A 23,348-nucleotide genomic window follows, 5' to 3' on the forward strand; every position below is an offset into this window, starting at 1 on the left:
TATTTTTTACCTTTTCGAAAATGGCTTTGTCCATAAGCACCCTGTGTCTTTCTCAAACATCTGGCAAATGTCTTTTACGGATGGCCTAAAATTGTAGAACAGAGAAAATACAAATAGCATAATTATGGCTTTATTTTGGTCAGCTCATGAAATTGAAGGATTAGCTGTACGGGCCAGCTGTTAGTCAGGGAGGTGGCTCGAGGTCAGAAGGTTATTCTCTTGACTCCAAAGAACATCCCTGTACTAAAGAGAAGAACGCTTCAGACAGTAGTAAATTGATGTTTTAGCTTAATCTCTTACAAAATGAGAGTTTATGGGATCACTTATGTACACCTACACATTTTGTCTTATCCCCTTCCCCACAATACCTTTTGAATCCATTTGTCAAATTCAGTGCATTTTGACAGAGATCTGAAACTCTCAAAGATATTTTGTCCCTTCATGTGTTGAAGCAGCTGACTAAAAGGGGAAACAGTATTTGTTTTCCACTGAGAGAAAGACTCTATTGGAGGCTTAGATTCACCAGATAGGGTGAGACATAATGAAGATGCCTATTAAAGGGAGAATTTCTGTCAAAGCTCACCCTAGAGACCCCAGCTGTGAAGGATCCATCAATAAGAAAACAGGTTTATTTAGTTATAAATGTTACTGTAGAAGCGATGCAGTAGTACAGATAAGAAGTTTATGTGAAATATGCAGTAGTGTGTATACAGAGATGGGTGTAGTTTGCTGTGATCTGGCTCATCCTGTCCTTTGAGCCCACAGAGGCAGCCCCAGAGCAAAAGTGTGCTAACCATCTTAATGAAGAGATTTGTTTGAGCTGATGTCTGCCTTCCAGCAAGGTTTTTATTATCTCAAACACAGAGTGATATCCTTACGTTTGATCTGCATGGGAAGAGAAGGTGAATGCTCAGAAAACAATTCCAACAGACACTGTGATCAAAGCTCTCCCCATTTCAGTTCAGTGGGGTGCTTTAGCCACAGCTTGCTTAGCGGCTTACATTGAGCAGAGGTTTTATCCTGCACTAGGAAAAGGCTGATGCTTAAATCAAGAATGATGTGAAAATGGGCATTTGGGGGCTTTTTCCTCTGTTGAAAATTCTGGTGTCCAACAGGGGGAGGGTTTTAACTGGAAAACTGCTTGCTGTCCCTTTTTACTTCTCCTTCTTCTGAAGTGTCCCCATAGTGATCTCTTTTCTTGTTTGTTGCTTTGCTCACTCACCTTTCCCTTCCCCTGCTTTCTCCAATACTCTGATCTTCTTGGAACTAACTTTACTCAGAGGCAAATGCAGTCAGCAGCTAACTTAGCTTATCTCCTCTTTTCTGTTTCTTCTGGAGACATTCCCATTTACCACCATGTTCTCCTTCCTGTGTCTGAAGTTGCCTTGTGGGACATTCTCATCAGGAAAGCCCTGTACATCTATTCCATACTGCTTTTGCAGGGATGGGTCTGCTCCAGGACCTACAGGGACTCAAGGACAGGGCAAGACTCAGACTAAGCCCAGAACTGCGTGACCTCTCATACTCTGGTGGTATGTGTGTTGGGAGCAGGAAGTGAGATCAGGAGGAGTCAGGAAACTCCTCTTCCCTCTGAGAAGTGAGTTGAGGGAGCAGCAGGAGCCACCAGATTTGGCTCGAAACTAGAACTGAAAGTCCTGGATCACTTCCTGTCTCCCCAGCAGCTAAAGTTTTACTCTGATCAATTTTCTCTGTATGAACATGTTTTTACCTGTCTCACCAACACAGCTTTGATATGTAGTGCACATAAATTGTGTAATAGCATAAAATAATTTAAAAAGTATAATTTAACTAGAGCTGTCAAATTCAGAGACTTTGATCTTTGAACAAGGCATTCAAAGTCAGATGCCAGAAGTTAAGTACCTAAAATAAATATGTGGCTAGCTCATTAGAAGTGCAGAGGACCTTTCAGTGCTGTTGAAATATGAAAATTAAACACAAAACCCAATCAGAACCAATGCTTGTCACCCTGCCAGAAAAAGAAAAAAAACAAACAACCAATAACCCACCACCTAATTTAAACGGATCATCAGACTACAACCTTAAAAAATATATTTACATTTATCACTGCAATCAAAAATAAGGAAGGCCATTAAAGTAGTAAAACAGCAAATTCAAGAAATAGTATGTTGGTTCACAGAAAAATGGCATTTATTTACACCTGCTGAACTTGTTATATCCTTGATTGTGAAGGAGATAATAGATTTTAAACTTTACCTTACTTAGCAAGCATGCAGAAAAGTCCAGGTGTTAATGCAAGAAAATGTGGAAGTTTGTGATTTCTTTCATCTGCTCTCCAGACCCTTGAGGCAGTTTTTACTGAAAAAAGCCCTCCCTAAATCCCAATTTAGCTCAGGAAGGGGGATTGCTTGAGACTGTCCCTGAGGGGGTAGTTCCATGCTTGTCTGAATGACAGATTCCTGGACAATGGGATACATGAATATCCACACTCCCTCTATCCAAGAGAAGAAAAAGGTAGGAGTGCTGACAGAATACAGCAGGACCTTTTCCATGGGATTATCTCAAAATTTGCTATCAAAACTATCTTCTTTTCTTTTGAGGGTTTATTGAGGGTTTTGTTGTTGCTCCTTTTCTTTATGCATGGGATTAAGAAGATTTTCTGTCAATGTCAAAAAAGAATAGATTTGCAGAGACTTTGAAACCCACCAAACCTGAAGGTGCCACACATAAGGAGAGGCAGAGTTTCCTAAGCCCAGGTTGATATGTTTGGATCAGGATTCTTCAACTGAATTGAACAGCATTCCTGCAAGTCAAATGTCTGCCCCTGTTTTCAACGGGCACACAGAGAAAAATAAAAATTCTTGACATGGCTTTCAAAGGATTGAAAGAACAGAAATAGAAGGAGGAAATCATGTCCTCACAGGGTGAAATACATCTCACCCCATTTCAACTAAGGGCTAGGCATTGAGTTCAAGCCAGCCATGCCAGTACTCGGTAGTTTATGAAGAGGCAGGCACCTACAAAGGACAATTCATCTTCTCGAAGGACAGATGTATATGAAGGATGAGGAGGAAGTCTGTCTTTCATCAGAGACTACTGGGAGAGCCCAGATGATGAGCTGAGGCCAGATGCCTAACCTTTAGACAGCTGATGATAAAGGAGATGAATCTGTGACTTTATCAGAAGATGAGCAGTGATAGTACTGCTGTGTGACCTGACAAACAAACTGGTTTCTGAAGAATATGTGCTATCAATTTCTTTAAAATCAAGCTGTATTCTCTCCTGATAAGAAAAACACATCAATATTTGATACTTGGACAATTACCTTTCTGACAGTAGAACTGGAACATGTCTAGCCAAAATTACTTAGAAAGGATGAGAGAAGAGAGGATGATGAAAAGAGACAAGCTTGCTATTAAAGTATGTTACGCTCAGTAACTGCTACTTTATGGATGAGGGTGTTATGCTGCTGCCTGATGTGTCAACTTCTTAAAGTATAGCATGAATAGAAATAAAAGAATCATAGGATATGCTGAGCTGGAAAGGACCCATCAGGATCATTGAACCCAACTCCTCGTCCTGCATGGGCCATCCCAGGAATCCCACAGTGTGCCTGAGAAAGTTGTCCAAATGCTTCTTGAACTCTGTCAGGCTCAGTGCTGGGACCACTTCCCTGGGGGGCCTGTTCCAGTGCCCAATGACCCCTGGGTGAAGAAACTTTCCCTGATATCCCACCTAAACCTCCCCTGATTCAACTTCAGGCCATTCCCTCGGGTCCTGTCACTGGTCATGACAGTGAAGAGAATGAGGTTTACCAGCACTCCATGCAGTCATGGGAATGGATAATAGGGATTGAGGCTCTTGTTGACCTCAGAACAGTACTAATGGCACAGAACAACATACCAAGCACTAGAGGGCTTTCTTCCATAACCCTCAAACAGTTTGAAAGCTAGATCTAAGGACTGTAGAATCATAGAATCAGTGAGTTGGAGTGGAAGGGACCATAAAAACCATCTAATCCAACTCCCCTGCTGTAGGCAGGGACATATTTCACTAGACCATGTTGGTCAAAACTCCACTTCCAGGGATGAGGCAAAAACAGTTTCTTTGGACAACCTGTTCCAGTGCCTCGTCACTCTCACAATAACAAATTTTCTTTCAATATTTAATCTAAACCTACAATCCTTCAGTTTGGAGTTGTTCCCCTTGTTTTGTCACTACAGACTCTTGCAAATAGTCTCTCCCCATCTTTCTTGCACGCCACCTTCAGGTGCTGGAGAGTTGCAATTAGTTCACCTTCTCTTTACCAGGCTGAACCATCCCAACTGTTTTAGCTTTTCCTCACAGGAGATGTGCTCCATCCCTCTACTCATCTTGGTGTCTCCCTCTGGGTTTGCTCCTACGGGTCAATGTTGTTCCTGTGCTGGGCATTCCAGAGCTGGATGCTTAAGAAGAAGAATGACACAGGCACCTTGAACTACCTAAAAACCCATTTCCTTGTTCATGGAGTCTAAAGATTCTCATACGCAGGCCATTCACACCCTAAACCACCCAAACTTCACACCTCAGTGCTTTTTCCCTATACAGAACATCATCTTGCAGCTGTGCAAGACTCAGCTGAAAGGCTTATTTCTCAAAGAGGATCCAACACACACAGGCAAACCTCATTCCATCACCCAGGACAGTTGTGTTAGCCTTGATAACAGTAACACCTCCTGTTGGCTTCTTACATTAACAGAGAACCTCTGAGTCATGAGCCATTCACAGGAGGTATCCCCAGGATGTGTTGGCACATCCTTACCAGCCACAGGGCTCCCTGGATAGTGGCAGTACTGCTAGATAGCATAAAAATACAGGAGCAAGTGGAACAAGTGCTGTTTCCTGAGCTGGCATGGCAGGTCCTTGTTCTCAGGAGAAGGTCCTGAGGTTTGGACCAGCAAGAAGTAGAAGGTGACTGCTTGTAGCCTTCAGTCAAGTATCAAACTTCTCTGGATATAACCCTATGCTCCTGTTTCTATCAGGTAGCTGTAAATGACCCATCTGCCACACAATGGGTTTTAATGTACTTCTTTCTCCCCAAATTTTCTGTTGGAAAACTGCTTTCTGCTGCACTAAGACATTTCTGATTTCCATTCCGGGGGATCAGGAGCCACTTTGGCATTTAACTTGCAGACAATGAAGCCTTTCACGGGGCCTACCTCTTTTGCTATAAATCTTGTCACTAAAGGAGAGGAACTCACTTGTCAGTATCTAAGCCATCTACAGCTACTTATGGGTAAATCCGGGCAGGTGTAGCGCAGTTTTGGGTTTCCTCCTGTAGGCCTGCAGCCATATTTTTCTTTGCAGAAGACAGACAGAAAATTTATAGCTATGCAATTATTGAATAAGCAGCAATGACTTCGGGGAAGCCTGTATGTAAAGGAATTCCTGCAGAAAGAGATTATTTCATTTTGTTTTTATGCTAGTCTTCTGCATTGAGAATCAAAGCAATCATAACAGAAACATCCCAGCTATTAATTTACTTGGGAGTGTTTTAATTTTCCTGCCTTCCGTGGAGAACATCAAAACTGTATTGAATCTGTTGATTCTCATTCATCTGCTTGACAAAGTAAATTCAGTTTCTACAGAATATTTTCCATCAAACTTAATTAGCCCCCTTGTAAATAACTGAAACAGCTACAATCAGTTGTCATAATTAACGTATTTAACTCTCTTCTTTCTTCACCTGGGGCAGCAAAAGCTATTCGGTTGAAAGGACCAGGGCTGTGACTTCACGAGGCAATAAATCTATTTATAACACTTTAATACATGATCAAAAATTCTGCAATCATATGAAGTAAAGCACTGATATAGTCTGTGGCTTGTTCCAAAATATGTGACTGGCTACCTTAATTCCAGGAGTTCAGCTCTTTGCTCTGTTCCTGCTGTTGGCATCCAAATGGAATTAGCTGCTATATGTTTGTATGTGCCTACCTGGCCTTATTCATCCTGAAAATCCTTGTGCCACCCACCTGGACCGGACCAGACTGGACTGGAGGAGTCAGCCAGAGCCAGGACATCACTGTGGCAGCTCTCTGCACAGAGGGTCAGTGAATCTAGTCAAAGACTTTTAAATGCACCGTTTTGTCCTTTTCTTATAGATGCAGAACCCACAAAGGGTAGATGTGAACATATTTGTTGTTTTTTTTTTTTTTTTTTTTTTTAATGAATGTGTACTTCACGAAATGTCTCTCAGAAATCTTTTTTAACATTCTGTAACTTGAAAAAAAAAGCTTTTAGAATAAATAACTTATGGACTAGAATTTCAGCTAGTAAAACAGATGGTGAAAAATTAGCATTGTAATCACATTACATACTTCTGATATTTTCAGAACGTTTCCACTTTCACAATTTGCATTTGTTTACTGGTATTAAAAGTTGGAGGTTTGCTCTTTTCATCCTCATCTGTGAAAGGGGCTCCTTGATTTGTTTGCTTATCTTTTTTCAAAAGTCTAAATCTTGCAGTTTGAGAAAAACAGCTTCTCCCTCAGCATAACACTCCCTATCGACTTTAAAAGCCTGTCAAACATCTTTCTGTAGATCTGATTTATTGAAGCCATGCCAAAGGTGGACGGCACAACTCTGTGCTTACTTGACCAATTCAAAGGGGGTGTTTATAGGCAGACACTATGGCCTAGAGGACGTTATCTCTTTCCCACCCCCTGCCAGGACGGAATCTGACACTTCTCACTTCGTTGATGTTTTCTTCTCCCTTGCCCCTGGCTGTGGCTAAGTGATTGTTTATGGCAGATACTTTAAATCATTATCACCTCCTGGGCCTCTGAGCAGAGCTACATAATCTGCTGTTGCATCAAGGAAACTCTTCTTTCAGTACAAAACAAGGCCAAATGTTTATCTGGTGAGATGATAGTCAAAGTGTCTCCTCTAATATTTAAAAACAAACAGCAGTGTCCCTGCTCTGTCGCAATGAGCATCTGCTGGCTGAAGCTGAACAGGATTCCCGACACTCTGCAATGTGTGACAAAAGACTCCTTGGATGTTTGTTTTTAAAACATTAATAAATACTCAGGAAACTTGGGGAATGGTAGAATATATGAATTGGCTCCCCAGAATCTGTTTAGTTTATGGCACTGCCTTAGCACTTAGAAGCCTGGTTTGCAGTGCGGTGGTGCCGTCACACCAAGGAGAGATTTGCTGTGTGCAGCAGTGACCGCAGCAGGCAGCTGGGCAGGGCAGCAGGAGGTGCTGGGAGCACCAGGAGTGCCATGACCTCTCTGCCCGACGTGGGAAACCAAAGCTTGTTGTTGCTCCCCAGGGGAAGACGGGGGCTGTGATTAGTGATTATCAGCCAGCCATATCCTCGGCTGCACCAAACCACGTTGCTCTCCCCCTGTGCTCTGTTCTGGTGCGATCTCACCTGGAACACTGTGTCCAGCGCTCGGGCCCCCAGTACAAGACTGGCACGGAACTGCTCGAGTGAGTGCAAAGGAGGCTACAAAGACGCTCTGAGGGCTGGAGCACCTCTCCTGGGAAGACAGGCTGAGAGAGCTGGGGTTGTTCAGCCTGGAGAAGGGAAGGAGCTTACAACATTTTGCAGTGCCTAAAGGGGCTACAAGAGAGCTGGAGAAAGACTTTTTACAAGGGCATGTAGTGATAGGACAAGGGATAATGACTTTAAACTGAAAGAGGGTAGGTTTAGATAGACATAATGCAGAAATTCATCACTGTAAGGGTGTCAAGACACCGGTACAGGTTGCCCAAAGTGACTGCCTCATCCCTGGAAGTGTTCTAAGCCAGGCTAGATGAGGCTTTGAGCACCCTGGTCTCCTGCAAGATGTTCCTGCCTGTGGCAGAGGGGTCAGAATGACATTGTCTGTTAGATCCCTTTCAACCCAAATGATTCTGTGGGTGATTTTATTAAAACAGCCTCTCCCTGAATACCACTGACCACAGTTAATGACCCTCCCAGCTCCCTGAGAAATAGTGTTTTTTCACAAACGGACCCTGGCTCTTGCCTCCTTGACTGCGCCTCTCACGCTCTTGAGTTCTCCTCCTCAAGGCAGCAACATTCGTCTTTTTAAGAGGTTGAACGACCTTCTGCAGGCTCAGTCAACTGCCATAGCAAACCTCATATCTTGCTAAGGGTTTCCAGTAGTTTTCAAGTAGTTTGTTGGCAGAGGAGAGTTCAAAGGAAGCAATGGAACGATCCCTGTCAGTCCGCTGGTAATAATTACATAGCTCCTCTGACACACTGAGACCAGGGGTATTTTCTGGGAAGCTTCCATTTGAAAAGGACTTTGAAAACAAAAGTCTCACCTATTGAAAGGGCTCAAGTAGGTGTTGAATATTTTCTGAATGGAAATTGGCCCAAAGTTCCAAGTCTTAGGAATCTTAGATCACTTGCTACTAAGTGAATGAGAAAAACACTGTCAGATATTACTGTATAAAACCCTAAAATGAGAGTTTGCTTTAGAATTCATGTGGAATTTCGCATTGGAATTGCAGTTCAATGATTTACTTGGGTAAGGAGCTGGTGTTAGAGTAGGAGTTGATGTATAGGCTTAAATTCTCGTTGAAATGAAGTTCCTCAGGGCTTTGGCACTGACCAGAGCTTTTTGGAGCCTTTTTTTAAGGAAGTGGATGGAGAGAGAGGGGAGGAATAGGGGACAGTGATTAGAAAAGAAATAAGCAGGTTTCATGAATATTCCTGTTCTTCAAAGGGAAGCTTGCTGTCCAAAAACATTAACATCAACAGAAATGTAATGAGTGCACATTTTGGTTAACCATACAACACAGCTGTTACCTCACTTCACTGTTCAATATATTGCAGGTTTGGTGCATGAAATCACTCTGACATCCAACCTAATCCAAAACATAGTAGCAGGAATAAACAAAACTAAATAAAGAAGTCCTGGTTGTGGCTTTGAAAGATTCCTACTGTTGCACTGCATTGAAAATGTCCAGAGTTGTCAGCACAGCCAAGGCTGACTCTCAGCATGGGTGCCTAGGAAATGTTTTAAACAGCTAAAGGAGCTGCAGTTACAGTTGGAGCCAGAGACACAGTAGTTGTTTTGTCCTTTCTATTATGCCACCCCTTTCACAGTAATTGCCTGACAGAGCCAGTAGTGGGGAATAGCCTAGGAGCATTTTTGTTGACTTTGCCCCTGTGAGCATGAAGTAAAGGAAAATCTCTCTGTGCATAGAAGCAGTTAAAAGGTAGCATTGTTTTCTAGCTTGGGATATCAAGGGACAAGACATGGACTATAATGACCTAATGAGATTTACATTTTCAACATTGAAAGAGAGCTTGAGTCTGGCCGTTTCCTTATTCTTTTGGCTTTGCATTTAATAACCATATTGACTATGTTACCTTTGCACTCATATCTTTCAGTCAAAGTATTCCTGCTGTTGTAGTTACATGTCCAAAAGCTAACTCAGCAAGCTAAGCCTGAAATGACATTTAATCACCCAGATCCAAAACTTTATGAATTGGACCTGAGCAATCATATTTTCTCTTTCAGCTGACTGATTTCTTCCTGGATAGATTTCATTCTCCTTGCTGTGCCTAAACTTCCTAAGCATTACTCTGCATATTTATTTCTCATGCTTTATAAATAAACTATTATTTGCCTTATTTGAAGTCTCTGACACAGCCTCACATCAGCCTTCTTCTTGCTCTGTTTTTACCTGTATTTTTTCTTTCTGTCTAATCTGATCATTATTTACCCAGCTTTGCCTTTTCCTTCCACTGCCTCAAAATCTTATATAGTCCATTTCTTTTTGTCTTGCTTTGCATACCTCTCTCTTTAATGACTTCAAGATATGAATGATTCTTTTAAAGTGGATCACTCATACTTACTTTTTTACCTCAGCAATTCCAGATCATAGTCAGTATGGAGTTGTCTAATATCCCCCTTTTAAAGTTCTAATGCCAGTTTGAACTTCAATATGTCTAAGGAGATAGAAGTACTAATTCCTCCTGGTATCTCTTCTGCTTGCTTTTCTACACAGTTGTTGGAAGCTTCACCTCTCCATGTTCACATTCTTGAAGTAATTTGAGTTTGTCTCCTCCTTGTCTCCCATGCTTTCAGTCTTCCAGTAATTTTTATCATCTTCTTGTCCAATATTGTCAAACTTCTCTCTCTTCCAACTTTTGTTGTTCTACTGTTAATCAGCCACATACCTGTGATATCTCTTGCTTCAATTAATGTAGGCTTCAGCTTTTCAGGTTTTTTATGAAGGTGTAGATACTGTGTTTGTCCATACCTTGCTCACAAAGTCTCCTGGGGATCAAACCATTTTTTCACTATTAGTGTGTCAGTCATTGTCAGGTTCTTGTCCAATTTATTTTTTAATTCCAGTGTCTGAACAAAAAGGTTTAAATAATGGCCTGATAGTAATTTTTGAAAGGTATTCTTACTACCATGCTTTTCCCTCTGGCTATTAAAAGTATATGAAAAAGGCTGATTCCACAGTGAGGAGAGGTGATGTTACAACATGCTCTTTGATGTATAAGCCAGTGTTATGTGGGACTTGAAACATCCTGAGTCAAATATTAAATCCTTGAAACAGGGCAAGAGATTTAGAACAATATTTTTTACCACCAGCTCAAGTTGGAGAATTTTCTTTCACAAACTCTTCAGTCTACGATTTCTTAATGTTGATATCGCCTGTGAAACCTGGTCTACTCTTCAAAACACTGCAGTGCTCAAATGGGAAGAAATTAGGATCTGGAAATCCAAACTATTAGATTACAGAGTTATTTATTTTCCTCAGTTCAATACTCCTCAGTATGACAGAGAGAATTTTCACTGTAAACTACAATTCAGATTACCCTGACCATTGAATTATAGAGAGCCACTTGCTCCAGGAATGTACAAAATTAATTAACGCAAAAGGATTATGATTTTAATAACTTTTTTTCTAAATTTGGCCATATTTTTGAAGTGACCAGAACACATTGTATATAGTGACTGATTTTTGAAACTCACACAGCTAATTCCATCTAATGAGACTGAGAAACAACCTGACTTTGGTGGCACTTTTTTTGTAGCAACATACCTTGATTTATTTAAATCTAAAAGAACCAGAGGAAGAATACTGAATGGCATTATTGGCATTTTTATCCTGCTGTTGGAGATGCAGAGAGATTTGTTTGTATGTTTGGTTCGGTTTACTTCCCTACTTAAGTTACATTATTTTACTGTAATAAGAGGGAAGGGCTGGGGGGAGGACAAATAAAGGAAAAAAAAGAAAGCCACATTTGTAGATTATGAACACAAAGATAATACAAATATAAATTCTGTTTCTAGCATGACAAAAACTATGAAACCTTTTAATTAACAAGAAGGATTTACAAAAATGTATCCTCATTGGAACTTGGATGCTAATATGGCCAATAGTTGAGAGCTTTAATTGCCTTAAGGAGGGAGTTCTGCTGTACTCAAACTCTTATTTGAAATATGAATTGTTGTGAGTAGAAGGAAATGGTTATTCTTTCAATTCTACCTTTTAGCTTGATGAGTATTTCTTTTCCACTGACTGTAGTCACAGATACTTGTTAAAAGATGTTAATACACAGTGCAATGGAAAGGAACATAATCTCTGGGGATGCATCTCTGGGGAACACCGTTCATACGGTCTTAGATCATAACCCAAAACGAGATGTTGATTTCACCAGTTCTCATTTGTTTGCAGTATAAAACCACCACATGGTTTGGCACAAAAAGAATTCCCTATCCAGGGAAGGCTGTGGCTTTTGAAGGGTGTAGCAGGTTTAGTATATAATTGAACACAAGGAATACACAAATGGCATTGTAGTTTAATCACTGAACTAATTTGCACATGGAAGAAATATGTCATTTGTGTTTTCTAACACCAGATACCTTCCTGGCTTGATTATTTTTTCCTTCTCTTTAAATTCTGTGATCCTTGCCTACCAGTATTGTGGAAACAGTCTAGTCAGAGTATCTATGAGTTCATTGTCTAGATGCTTGCATCATTTAGTAATAAACACAGCTGACACTGTTTTAGCTGATCAAGTCAAATTAAACCTCCCTTTCTCAGCAAACAAACCTGACCTGAAAGACAATAACACCTTGGTCTATAGTGTGGCCTCTCATTATTTTCTGAAATTAATGTTAAATGAATAGGATGTTGAAAAAGGTTGTTTTGGCTTTTGTGCACATGAAACTTGATTCTGCCCTGAACTGTTGCATGCTCATTAACTCTTCACTATTGGAAGTCAACGCATAATTACATCTTCTATGCCAGTGTTCAAATTTTGAGGAGGAAGTATTCAATTAGCATTGTCAAATGAAAATGTAGGCATTTGCTATAGAGAAGGAACCTTTTGTTGATTTAGAGTCAAGCTGTGTCAAAGGCACAGCAGGAAATTGCCATTAGCCAATCTGGACTTTCTCAACATACAGCTCTACATTCCATAATCATCAGCTTCTGAAGGAGAGCAATTTAGGTAGCAAGTCAATCACATCTGTAACTTTGGCCAACCCATCTATGGCATGCATCCACAGATGGGATGAAGATTGCTTACACATTCCAGCTCCTGGACCTACTGCTTGACTCTTTTCTTTATCAGATGTGCCAAACACCACTGGGAGATTGTTGTTATTTTGGAGGCAAGAGATTACTGGCTTATCTTTAAAGTTAAACCAACTGTTTCATTTTATACAGCCTATATTGCAATATTCAAGGTAGCATTTGGTAATTAATATTTATTGCCTTGTTCAGGAGATGAAATTGTTGAAAATTTGGATTAATATTCAAGTGGAAGACTGAGTCATATGGAATGTTTTTAAGCAAATTTAGAAAGATGTGCTGAGTATGAGTCCACAATTAATTTCCAAAATCATCCAGTACTGGAGCCATGTGTCATGTTTATGCCATCATTCAACCTCACAATTGATGCTCTGTGCTGTGGTTGCACACAACCACTGTGAAGTCATAAGCCCTGACTGACATTGTGCAGCAGCTGTACCATGGCGGGGGGTGGGGGGTGTGGAGTGGACTTCCAAATGTCCTGCTCACTCAGCTGTATGGAAATTTAGTTCACAGAACCTTTCTGAAAGAAAAATCTTACAGAACTTAATGGAATGAACATTTTAGATGATGGTGATGAGGGTAGACTGTGCCTTTGTTTATTAGAAAATGCAGTTATTTTAGTTTTAATTAAAAATGATGAGGTTCAACATTGATAGGTGCAATAAAGATTTATTTGGTTTCTCTTGGATATTCAGGTTAGTTGCAAACTCAAGGATAAGAATTAAACAAATTAATTAGTTAAACACAGGCTAATATAAAGTTATCTTCCTATTCTTACTTTTTCTTTCATTTCCCTTTGTATGTATGTGAAATGATTCCACTCAGATATAATGTCTATAACTTTTAAATTAAATTGAATAATTGGAGAAAAAGTACAAATAGTAAATACTTTCTTTTAAAAGTACCTTATCTGGAGAGAGAACTTTGCTGAAAATGAGTGGTTAAGTATGGGTAGCAATAAATATCATGAGGTAAATGTTAACTTAAAACAGCACCCTCTGTGTATTTATTGCCTAAAGAAGGCATATCAAGAGATAAAACTAAATATTCCTTTAGGCTGTAGATAAAGAGTACCATAAAAGATTGAGTATGCTCCTTGCAATCAAATGCCTTAGAGGGATTCAGCAAGGCTGCCAAATAAACTCCCTGATCTTAGCCTGACTTGCTATTTTTTTTCACATGAATTTGCCTTTACATTGGTTTGAATAACTGCTGAATCCAAAGCCAGGCTAATTTTGGCAAGAAATTCCAGAAATACTGAAAGGACTAATATATAGGGTGATAGAATCATAACTCAGCTGACAGATGGAACCAATTCTGTTATACTGGTCTGTACTTGTCCATTACAAAATCATCCCTGGCTCAAAAAAGTAATTCAAATCATGGAGTACTTTTCAATTGGCACACAACACAAGACCATGTGTTCTTACCTCGAATAGCCATGAAAATTGAGTTTAAATGTTTGGAAGTTGCTGTCGAGCTATAAGTTAGGTTCAGCCTACTCCTGATGATGCAGCTGCAAATCCATGGTGACAGAATAACTGATGGTATGTCACACTACTGATGAGATAATGTCATTACTGATCTCCATTTTAATAACACAGCAAACACCATGATTACTCCTCTACTAGTGACCTAATCCCCCACTTCTGAAAGACGAATAAATATCTTCCTTAGAGGAAAAAAACACACACAAAAGTAAACCATTTTAAAGGAAGCTGAAGCCATAATTTCCAAGTTTTATGTTATGCAACATTTTGTTATGGTATGAAGACTCATCAGTTTTTCCTAATTGGAAGAAATATAGCTATGTTTGCAGTACAGCAGAAAACTGATTATTTGATTTTATAACCTCAGAAGAAGATTTTACTAGATATTAAGTAATCAGAATACTAATAGAGATGTATTAGTATACTTAAAAAGACCCAACATTGAAAAGTCTGTTCTGTGGGAAAATCCAGTATGTCAGGAGAAATCTTATTCTAAATCTGAACAAAAACCAGAGAGTCTGAAGCTTCTCCTGGAAAATAAAATTCCTAAAAAATTTAGCAAAGATGCTGGCACTGGAGGTTTAGCTGCTACCCTGACTCAAGAAGCCCCCGATAGTGCTGAAGGACTAAGCATTGTATCATGGGGAAGAAAGATTTCCCTGCATCTGGATAAGAAGCCCAGAAGACTAAGACAGCCAGAAGGCTCCTCCACAATCATAGATCTGTGACAGACCTGGAAAGTTTTCCATCTATCTGCACAGCAAGATAGTTGCGGAGTATAAGGTCTTGTGAACCCAAGAAATGCCTGAGTAAGTAGTCTTCGGACCAGAAAAATATTCTACTGGTAAATTATCTGGCAAGTGGGATACACTTTTGATCATGTTTTAAGTCATCTATTCTTCTAATCCAAGTCCCCTGTTGACCAAAGGGAAAAAAAAAATAAATAGAGATAGATTCATATTACATAAAAAAAGATACATAAAAATCTGTATGATCTCCTGAAAAGAAAAAGTCTCTGCAGGAATCCAAATGGAAAAGTTCTAGTGCACATTTTCTTTTTCAGATCTTTTCTCTTCTTTTGTTTCCTTGATTCTTCCTAGCTCAGAACAAACCTTTAGAAGTGAAGCTATGAATTTTTAATTTTTATCTCTGCTGATGAAAATAAATAAAATTTGTTGACTTTAGTATCACATGGAATGCATACAAAAGCAGACAGGACAAAAATAATTAAAAGGCTTCTTACATGTTCAGGTGCTATCAAGTAGGGCTTGAGAATTAGAATGTGGCAGTGCTTTTCATGCTGATTTTTACAATGTGTTTGTGTAAAGGATGAGAAATGTTTTTCTGGCTATTTGCAGTAATAAGCTGGAGATCTCTACATCTGCTAAAGTTCACCTCTCCATCATGTGAATTAGTAGTGCCATAAATCTTTTTTTTTTTTTCAATTTATTAGAAATAGAATTTTATATTAGTGGGCATTTAATTCCTGAAGTTTTTTTCATCAGGGACAAGTAAGTATCAAAGAGTACAATTTTCACTCCAACTGACTGAATGCTTTATCTATATTGTTTGTGGATTAGGAACCTGAATTAACTATTAGCTCTTCCTGATTCAGTCTGGATTTTCCTCTTCTGGAGAAAAGGAAACATTTTTTCCTGAAAACCCCTGTACAAACAAAAATATTTTTCAGGTCACTTTAGAGCTTTGTCCAACCATTAAAAGATGAAGAAATATTTATTAGAATATGAAGAAAAGGCAACACATATATGATAAGGAGTCAAAGTTAGAAGACCAGAGGAAAAGCTTTGGTAGAGATGGTAACAGATCTGTCATTCTTGGCTCCGCTGGGTGATTTCATTACTGAGAAATTAACACCTTCCTGAAGTTTAGCCTGAAAATACATGTAAAAAACAAAACTTAAATATACTGTGGTATCACTGTGACTTTTGGTATTATGAATTCTATTACTGAATTACTTTTTAAAAATAATTTATTTCATTTTTATTAGATTTTCAGAATTTCAGACCATGTGACGTTCCACTTAAACCAATGGAAAATACGTCACCAGCTGACTCTTTGTTATGCCCCAGTTAAAAATGCCTTTCTCTTCACTGACACAATGTCATGGGGCAATGAAATGAGTTTCCTTCCCCAGATTCTTGGTGCAATCCACAAGAATGTAATTAGATCTTGGTCATGTAAACTGAAAGATGAAAAATTCTGTGGTCAGAGGTTCATTGTTTTTAAGAGAGGTACAAGTCAGGAAGTTTGTCCTTCAGCATTTTTAAGTTGTCTGGAAAATAGTTAAGAATACCAGTCAAACCTCCTAGTTTACAAATGTCTCTATTTGTCCCATTATTAGCCTGATTGTATGATTCTGCTTATAGGCTTGTTAAAATTGATTAAAGTGAAGACTGCTTCCAAAAGCTGCCAGAATCTGATCACTCCAAAATTGCTTAAGAAAAATTAGCAGTCAGGAATAACACATGGATTGTTTTTGCTGGCATTATGCAAGATGAGTGCAAGATATTTTTGGGGGTGGGTCAGGAAGGGTGGAGTGACAGGGTGGGAATAAATAAAAAAGAACGAACCTTTCATGGAGCTTCCCTGTAGGGTTAAAATACAGAGTATTTGTTCTACTAGGCTATTAGCAAAGTTCATCGCATATTTTTACTGATCCCTTAGGAAGAGCTTACTACCATCACTCTTTAATAGAGATCCCAGGGATAGATGAAAAAAAATGATGGCTAAAAAGATAAATTTTATCTGCTTTTATGTGAACTTAGTGTTTTGTCACACTGGTTGTTGGAAATGATGGTTTAGATGATACAGGTATAGTTCTGATTCAGATTTTTGTAAGCAAGAGATTTGGTGCATCAAAACCACTTCAGCTTAGATTCACAAAGGGTTGGATGTGACCTTATCATGAAGAATAATTTCAATAGGATTCAGTTTCATGACCTATGTTACCCTCTTTTCCCTCCAAGGCTGAGTCCTCCCACCCTCTCATCAAATCAGTGGATTTGCAGGTGCAGTAAAATTCTTAGGAGTCAGACCATATTCAGTTTTATTTAAAATTATGGAATGGTAATTGGGAACCTGAACAATCTTTTTATACCAGTGAGATTCCATGACATTTCATATTTCTGTAATAAACCTGAAGACAGCAACAGGTTGTCCTGCTGCTTCTTCTCACCCTTTCTGGTAGCAGCTGTACAGAACACAACACAGTTTAAAATTCTAACTCAGTTTGTGCTTTGCTGATGAAGGAAGCAGGAAGAAAGAGAAAGGACTTGGCTTCACACTTGGAGCAAATGTGAATTTTCTTGTGGATTTCAGTGTCCAACCTGTAAGTGATTTTCTTCAGTAAATCCAAGGGACAGCTGCCTACAGAAACCCTGACCTGACTCAAGAGCTCTTCTGACACTACTGGCACGCGCTGACAGTTCTCTGGCTGTGATTCATTTTACTCAAAGCTGCTTCCTCCGAATGCTCATCTGACACCAGGCTTTGCTCCATTCAGCCTTTGCTAAATCGATTAAAATTGTTAAATTCTGCTCACCGAAAGGCACTCTGGTGTAACGAGCGCGGATCTCCAGGATGGTTTGGATGGATGAGAGATCTCTGAAGTCAGGTCTTAGAAAATGTGGTTTATTAAAAGGGGGAAAGGCCCTGCTTGGAGTTGCCAGGCGCAACTCGTGGCAGGCCCAGGGGGAGAGGGAAAGAGAGAGAGAGGGAGCAAGGGTTCCAGGTGAGGGTCCCAGGGGAAGGTTCAAGAGAGGAAGGTCCAAGAGAGGAAGGTCCAAGAGAGCGTCCGGTCCCTCGGACACACCTTATCAGGGGGCTTCAAGGTGGGCTGGAACAGGACTTGGGCCAATGGGGTCACAGATACCTGATACTTCAGGGGAGGGCCACAGGTGTGGGATGAACCATACATTGGGGGGTGAGACAGAGCATTCCATTTGTCCCTTGGACCTATCTGCAGGTAAAGGGCATTGTTTAATCAGAAGGGGGGATTGCTTTCAGCCTGGCTATACTATTGTTTTCTAGTTATTCAGTAGTCAAGGTTTGCTATTTCAAATCTAGTTCTCATCTCAATGTCTGTATTTTCCAAATCTTTTGCCAGGCAGTCATATTTATAAGGTTTTCCTATTTCATCTTCCCCAACACTCTGGGAAGGGCTCAGTTGCAGCTCGGGTGAGAGCCAGTTGAGAGTCAGTTGAACGCGGGGTTAGGGCCGCTTGGAAGCGAGGCAGTGATTGGCTGGGGAGATGTGAGGGCCATGTGAACAGAGAGCTGATTGGTTGCAGTTAATACCCACCGGACTTGCTCAGTTTCTTCATCAGTGCTGCCTCCTGTTTTCAAGGCCTGAAAAGAACAGCTCAGCAACAGAAAAACATCCAGATCATTTGCCTTTGCTTGCTCTTACTGAACACTGCTTTCAATTTCCATCCTAGTGTTACTGCATACTACCCACCAGTAAAAATCAGCACCTGAGTTACACTGTTACAGTGTTTCAATGGCAACACTGAACAGCTGTATGTTCCAGCCTTCCCCTCCCTCAGCATGCCCCTCACAGCGCAGCACGCTTGCACTTGCATCAAAACTCAGGGCCAGACCAGCAGTTTAACCACCTGCAATAATTCTGGCCCTGGCAAATCTAGCCCTGGGTGGATTGTGCAGCAGGAAGCCATGGGCGCCATGCTTCTCCGTGACTCCAAGCAGGGTTCCAGAGCCCACACAAGCTGTGTGGTCAGGCTGTCAGGCTCAGTGACGCACACAGAGATCGAGGCCTTGCCACTGAGAGCACGTGTCCCTGTGGAAGGGGCTGATGGGCGCTGGAGCTGGGGCAAGGGAGAGGAGAGGTCTCTGCCCCTGGGGGCAGAGCAGAGAGGAACAAAGTGGGTGTGTGTGTTTGGGGAGAGGGGAGCACGGAGGGCCTTCTCCTTCTTCTACAAGCTGGGCCAAAGGGGCTGTGGTGGGGGCAGTGCCTGCCCAGCAAAGAAGGCAAAAAGCAGGGACCTCTGTGAGCACACTTCTCTCTCAGTGCAGCAGCAAGTTCTGCTGTTGGCAGTGATCCTCCTTCGGGAGGTTCCTACTTGCTCTCCCTACAGGGATCTGCTTGTTCCTGTCCCCACAGCAGGCTTCTCTCTCTGACATGGCCACAGCAGCTTTCTTTTCCATGCCCTGAAGGAAGGGGAACTTTTAAAATGACAGTGGGAGCTAAAATATTAATTAATATTTTAGCTGTTTTGACCATCATGACTTTTGGTTGAATTCACAAGGCAAAATTAATAGCCCTGCTTTAAAGTGCTATGGAAGCAGAATACCGAGAAGTGACTGCTGGACAAAATCACCATTTGAGCCACTTTGTCATTTCTTCAGGTAGTTGCACTGGATGGACATTTTTAAAGAAATGGTGGGTTAAATAAAAAGAAGGACATGTTTCAGGCAATTTGAGAAACTTTTCTCCTTTTATTATTTCTTCACACATATATATGTAGATATGACTGAAGGGCAACTATTACTGAAGGGCAGCTCAATCTTTTAGGACTGAATTGTTCCCTAGGAGTGTATAAAAGTGACTGTGTAATGAAAACTATTCCAAATATTCCTAAAAAATACAGGAGAACTCTGCTGCAAAATTTCAGGCACTTCAGGGCATTTTCACTTCAAGCTTTAAGCATCTTTATGGAAATTCTCAAGAGACAGCACACTTAATATATCCAACATCTCTGTTTGCAAAGAGTCTTTATTTCAGATAGAGGTATAGGAAGGGCATCCTCTAAGATACAGAGGGTTAAATACAAAGAATTACATATTTCAGGCAATTTGAGAAACTTATTTTCTTTTATTAATTTCTCAAACATAGATATTCAAATAATATTTAAAAGCAGACAAGCAACTACAGTTGGGTGTTTCTCTAAACTAAGGGTAACTCAAAACTAAGGGTAATTCTCTAAACTAAGGGTTTAAACTGACCTAGTCTAAACTCTGTTTCTCTACGCTAAGGGTAACTTTGCAAAATAGTTGTAAACTGACAAGACTAACGGGCAGGAATGCTGAGTAATAAGCCTAATTAAAGCTACAGCTCACTACATTATAACTACATTAAGTTCGTAACAAGCTAGGTTGCTGTCTTCGAGGTATTTCAAGCAACCTCCATCAGCTTCACTGTTCTTCTGTGAGGATGTGCAGGTGGAGCCAGTTTCTGCCTCACAGACTTAGGCAACAGCACTGTCATAACTGGAAGGTGAAGGGCAAGGCCACTCAGATGTGTCTGCACAATGAATCCATGTGCTGCAGCATCTTCCTTCCACAGGAGCAGGAAAGCAGCTTCAGGATTGCCAGTGACAAATGCAACAATTATGCAGCGTTCACGTGGCTGCCATCGGGTGTGACCCCCCCAGCACAGCTCTGTGCAGGGAACTCCTCTCAGTGGCTGGAGAGCAGCATCCAGAGGCGAAATCGCAGCCGACCATAAGCTTTCAGCGCCTCTAGGTGGGCAGCAGGATCTCGGGCCAGGTGCTCAAAGAGGTTGAGCGGCTCAAGCCTTCGCATTGCCGGCGGCAAGCTGATCTCTGCAGGAAGCCTCTCGTTGCCTAGCACAAAGTGCTCCAGGCGTTTCAAGTGCAGGCAGCGGCGCAGGTACGCCATGACGTCCCACAGCCGCTGCGCAAATTCCCTCCTGTGCCACCGGGACAGCGGTACGGTGGTCAGCACGTGCATGACCACAGTCTTCCAGGTAGAGCTGGAAAAACCTGTGCCCTTCAGGATGCAGGTGAAGACCTGCAGGCATTTCAGGTGCAAGCTCTCACATGGCACCTGCTTGGCGATGTGCTGGAAGAATTTTGCCTCTGCCACGGCGTATGTCTCAGGCCACGCTGTGCTTGCCATGATGTTGGCCTCAGCAGGCTGACTGCTCACGGAGTTGCTGGAGTTGCCTTTCTGGGCCTCTGTGGAATGGCTGACCACAAAGATGTCAGAGTCCCCTTGGCGCACCCCAAAGAGCATCTCCACCGTCAGGCTCCTCTTGCCTTTGCACAGCTGGAATTGGCAGGACCGGCTGCAGGGCTGAAACACCAAGTGCCATGAGTACGACTGAGGCACGTGCAGCCACGAGCATCTCACCAACTGATAGAACCAGTGGGAGGTTTTCTCCACATCCAGGTAGGAGCCAGTGCAGAGTGTCTCTAGGAGGCTGCGCTTCTGTTCCCGCCGCAGCTCCTCCTGCGAGTGGTGCAGGACGCACAACAGCTTCTCGCCCAGCCGCTCCCTCTCGCACATGCACACCAGCTCCACACGGACGCTGAAGGTCCTTGCTGCCATCTGCCCTGCACTGTTCAGCTCTAGGTGGAAGACGTGCCCTGGCGGGGGATTCAGTGGGACCAGCACCCGGTACACCCCATCCCACTCACGGGGACTCCAGCCCTCAAAGGCACTGCCCACCCCGATGGCTTCTTGAGGCACCGGGTAGAAGCTATTGCTCACGCTGTCCACAAAGACACACGTGAAGCTCTCCATCAGCTCAGATATCACTGAGCAACCTCTCTCCAGGTCCTCCACAGGCCACCGTATGCCATCCGCTAAAAGGATGCCTTGCTCATTCCCAGCATTCTGAGTGTCTTCTCTGTTCTCAGGTCCACCATTGCCACTCTCTTCCTTGCCACGATCACTGCCAACTTTTTCACTGGCAGCCACGTTACCTTGTTCATCTTCTTTTCTGTCCTTATTCTTGTTTCCCTCCACATTCTCATCACCCTGTTCTTCATCCTTGTTTCTGTCATTGCCATCTTCTTCTGTAACATCCTTATTTTCTTTCTCAGGTCCAGCAAAACCATTACGGGCACCTTCATTCCCGCATTTACTACTATCTTCCTGCTCAGTCACATCTCTGCTTCTCTGTTCACTGGCATCACTGCTTTCCTGCACCTTCACATCCATGTATTCTTCCTGTCCATCGATGTTGTCTTCACCTTCATTTACATCATTATTGTTGCCCACCTTTATAGTCACACTATTGGTTATTTCTTCATTTCCATCTCCTTCTTCTTCCTTTCCAGTGTCCTTGTCTTGTTCCACCTGCACATCCTTGTGTTCTCCTTCATTTGCTTCATCTAGGTCTTCTTTATTTCCAGCACCATGGCCAGGTTCTTCTTCATTTCCGTCACCACTACTGTCTCCTGGCACATCCCCATCACTCCGTCCTTCATCTTTCTTTAAGTCATGGCCATTGTCACTGTTACCATCGCTGTCTTCCTTCACCTTCACATCATCATTGCCTTCAATGGCATCATCATTGTCTCTTTCATCTTCAGCCACAGGACTGCCTTCTCTGTCATTTTCAGTCTCGCTGTCGTCTGTCTCCACAGTCACATCAATGTTTTCTCCGCCTTCCTCTGAATCCGCTCTGTCTTCTTCCTGTTCTGCTCCTCTCTCTTCGCCCAAGGTCTTGCAGGAGCTCTGGTCCTTGCTGCTGCTGCAGGCCTCACAGCTCCTTCTCCTGCAGCTAAGCCACAGGCCCAAGAGGAGCAGGACGCCAGCAAGAACCCAGAATGGCCACTGCTGCAGGGCACCAAAGAGCACGGCTCCCCAGCCCTCGTCTTGCTGCTCCAGGGGCCCCTGCTCCAGCTCCTGCAGCAGCCGAGCCATCTCATGGTCCAGCAGCTCCTGACGCTCCTTCATTTGCCGGTGCGTGGCCTCATCCAGCCCATCCCCAGCCGGCTGGGGGTACTGGATCAGGCTTTGCACGAGCACGAAGAGCAGTGACAGTAAAGCCATGGTCTGCAGGAGGACACACAGAAGGGGTTCAGTGGGGCCGGAATGGAGACAGACAACGAGGGGCAGGAGCGGCAGGGATGTGGCGGCAGGAAGGAGAGGGCCCCCGGCAGCTGGCAAGGCCTGCACCGCTGCCCCAGCAAGCAGCGCGCCCTCAGCGAGGCGCTCCCGCCGGGGCTGGGCCCTGGATGCGGGGGCAGCCCCAGGTACCCGCGCTTCTCCCCCCAGCCCTCCTCCAACCCCCCAGCCCCGTCTCCTCACTGCTGTGCACTCACCGCTTGCCCAGGCTCTACTGGGGCAGCGGAACTCGCTGAGGCCTTTTATAGCTGCCCCCATTGTGACACGGCGCCTGTGATGTCACAGAACCCAGAGCGCGTCACAGGCCAGCCCCGCCCGCCGTCCCCAGCCCGGTCAGGGGACTCATCGTGGCCCTGGGCACCCAGAGCCCCAACAGGCACCAAGTGCAGATCCATCACTCGGGAACCTGGGAACACCAGAGCTCCCCTTGAGAAAGCAGGCACAAGCAACCTCGTACACAAC

The 23,348-nt window shown here is 42.5% G+C and overlaps 2 protein-coding genes and 2 long non-coding RNA genes across 4 annotated transcripts; all 4 read right to left on the minus strand.

Annotated features, from left to right (window-relative positions):
• Nucleotides 1–114: 114 nt before the first annotated feature.
• Nucleotides 115–17,601, minus strand: LOC137473682 (uncharacterized). The gene is made up of 4 exons (XR_010998930.1): nt 17,378–17,601; nt 1,223–1,462; nt 795–885; nt 115–238 (listed from the first exon to the last, which is right to left on the minus strand). It is a non-coding gene; the product is annotated as an uncharacterized lncRNA (long non-coding RNA).
• Nucleotides 12,696–14,660, minus strand: LOC137473681 (uncharacterized). Its single transcript, XR_010998929.1, has 2 exons — nt 13,971–14,660; nt 12,696–13,060 (listed from the first exon to the last, which is right to left on the minus strand). It is a non-coding gene; the product is annotated as an uncharacterized lncRNA (long non-coding RNA).
• A 2,706-nt stretch (nt 17,602–20,307) lies between the features above and the next one.
• LOC137473684 (inositol 1,4,5-trisphosphate receptor-interacting protein-like 1) lies at nt 20,308–22,100 on the minus strand. The gene has a single exon (XM_068189550.1). It carries the CDS (start codon nt 21,972–21,974, stop codon nt 20,466–20,468), a length of 1,509 nt encoding a protein of 502 aa, XP_068045651.1. The 5' UTR covers nt 21,975–22,100; the 3' UTR covers nt 20,308–20,465.
• On the minus strand, nt 22,003–22,939 carry LOC137473773 (uncharacterized). The gene is made up of 2 exons (XM_068189740.1): nt 22,117–22,939; nt 22,003–22,006 (listed from the first exon to the last, which is right to left on the minus strand). Exons 1-2 carry the CDS (start codon nt 22,809–22,811, stop codon nt 22,003–22,005), a joined length of 699 nt encoding a protein of 232 aa, XP_068045841.1. The 5' UTR covers nt 22,812–22,939.
• Between the last annotated feature and the right edge of the window lie 409 nt (nt 22,940–23,348).

Source organism: Anomalospiza imberbis, chromosome 5 (genome assembly GCF_031753505.1).
Source record: "Anomalospiza imberbis isolate Cuckoo-Finch-1a 21T00152 chromosome 5, ASM3175350v1, whole genome shotgun sequence".
NCBI classification, from domain to species: Eukaryota; Metazoa; Chordata; class Aves; order Passeriformes; family Viduidae; genus Anomalospiza; species Anomalospiza imberbis.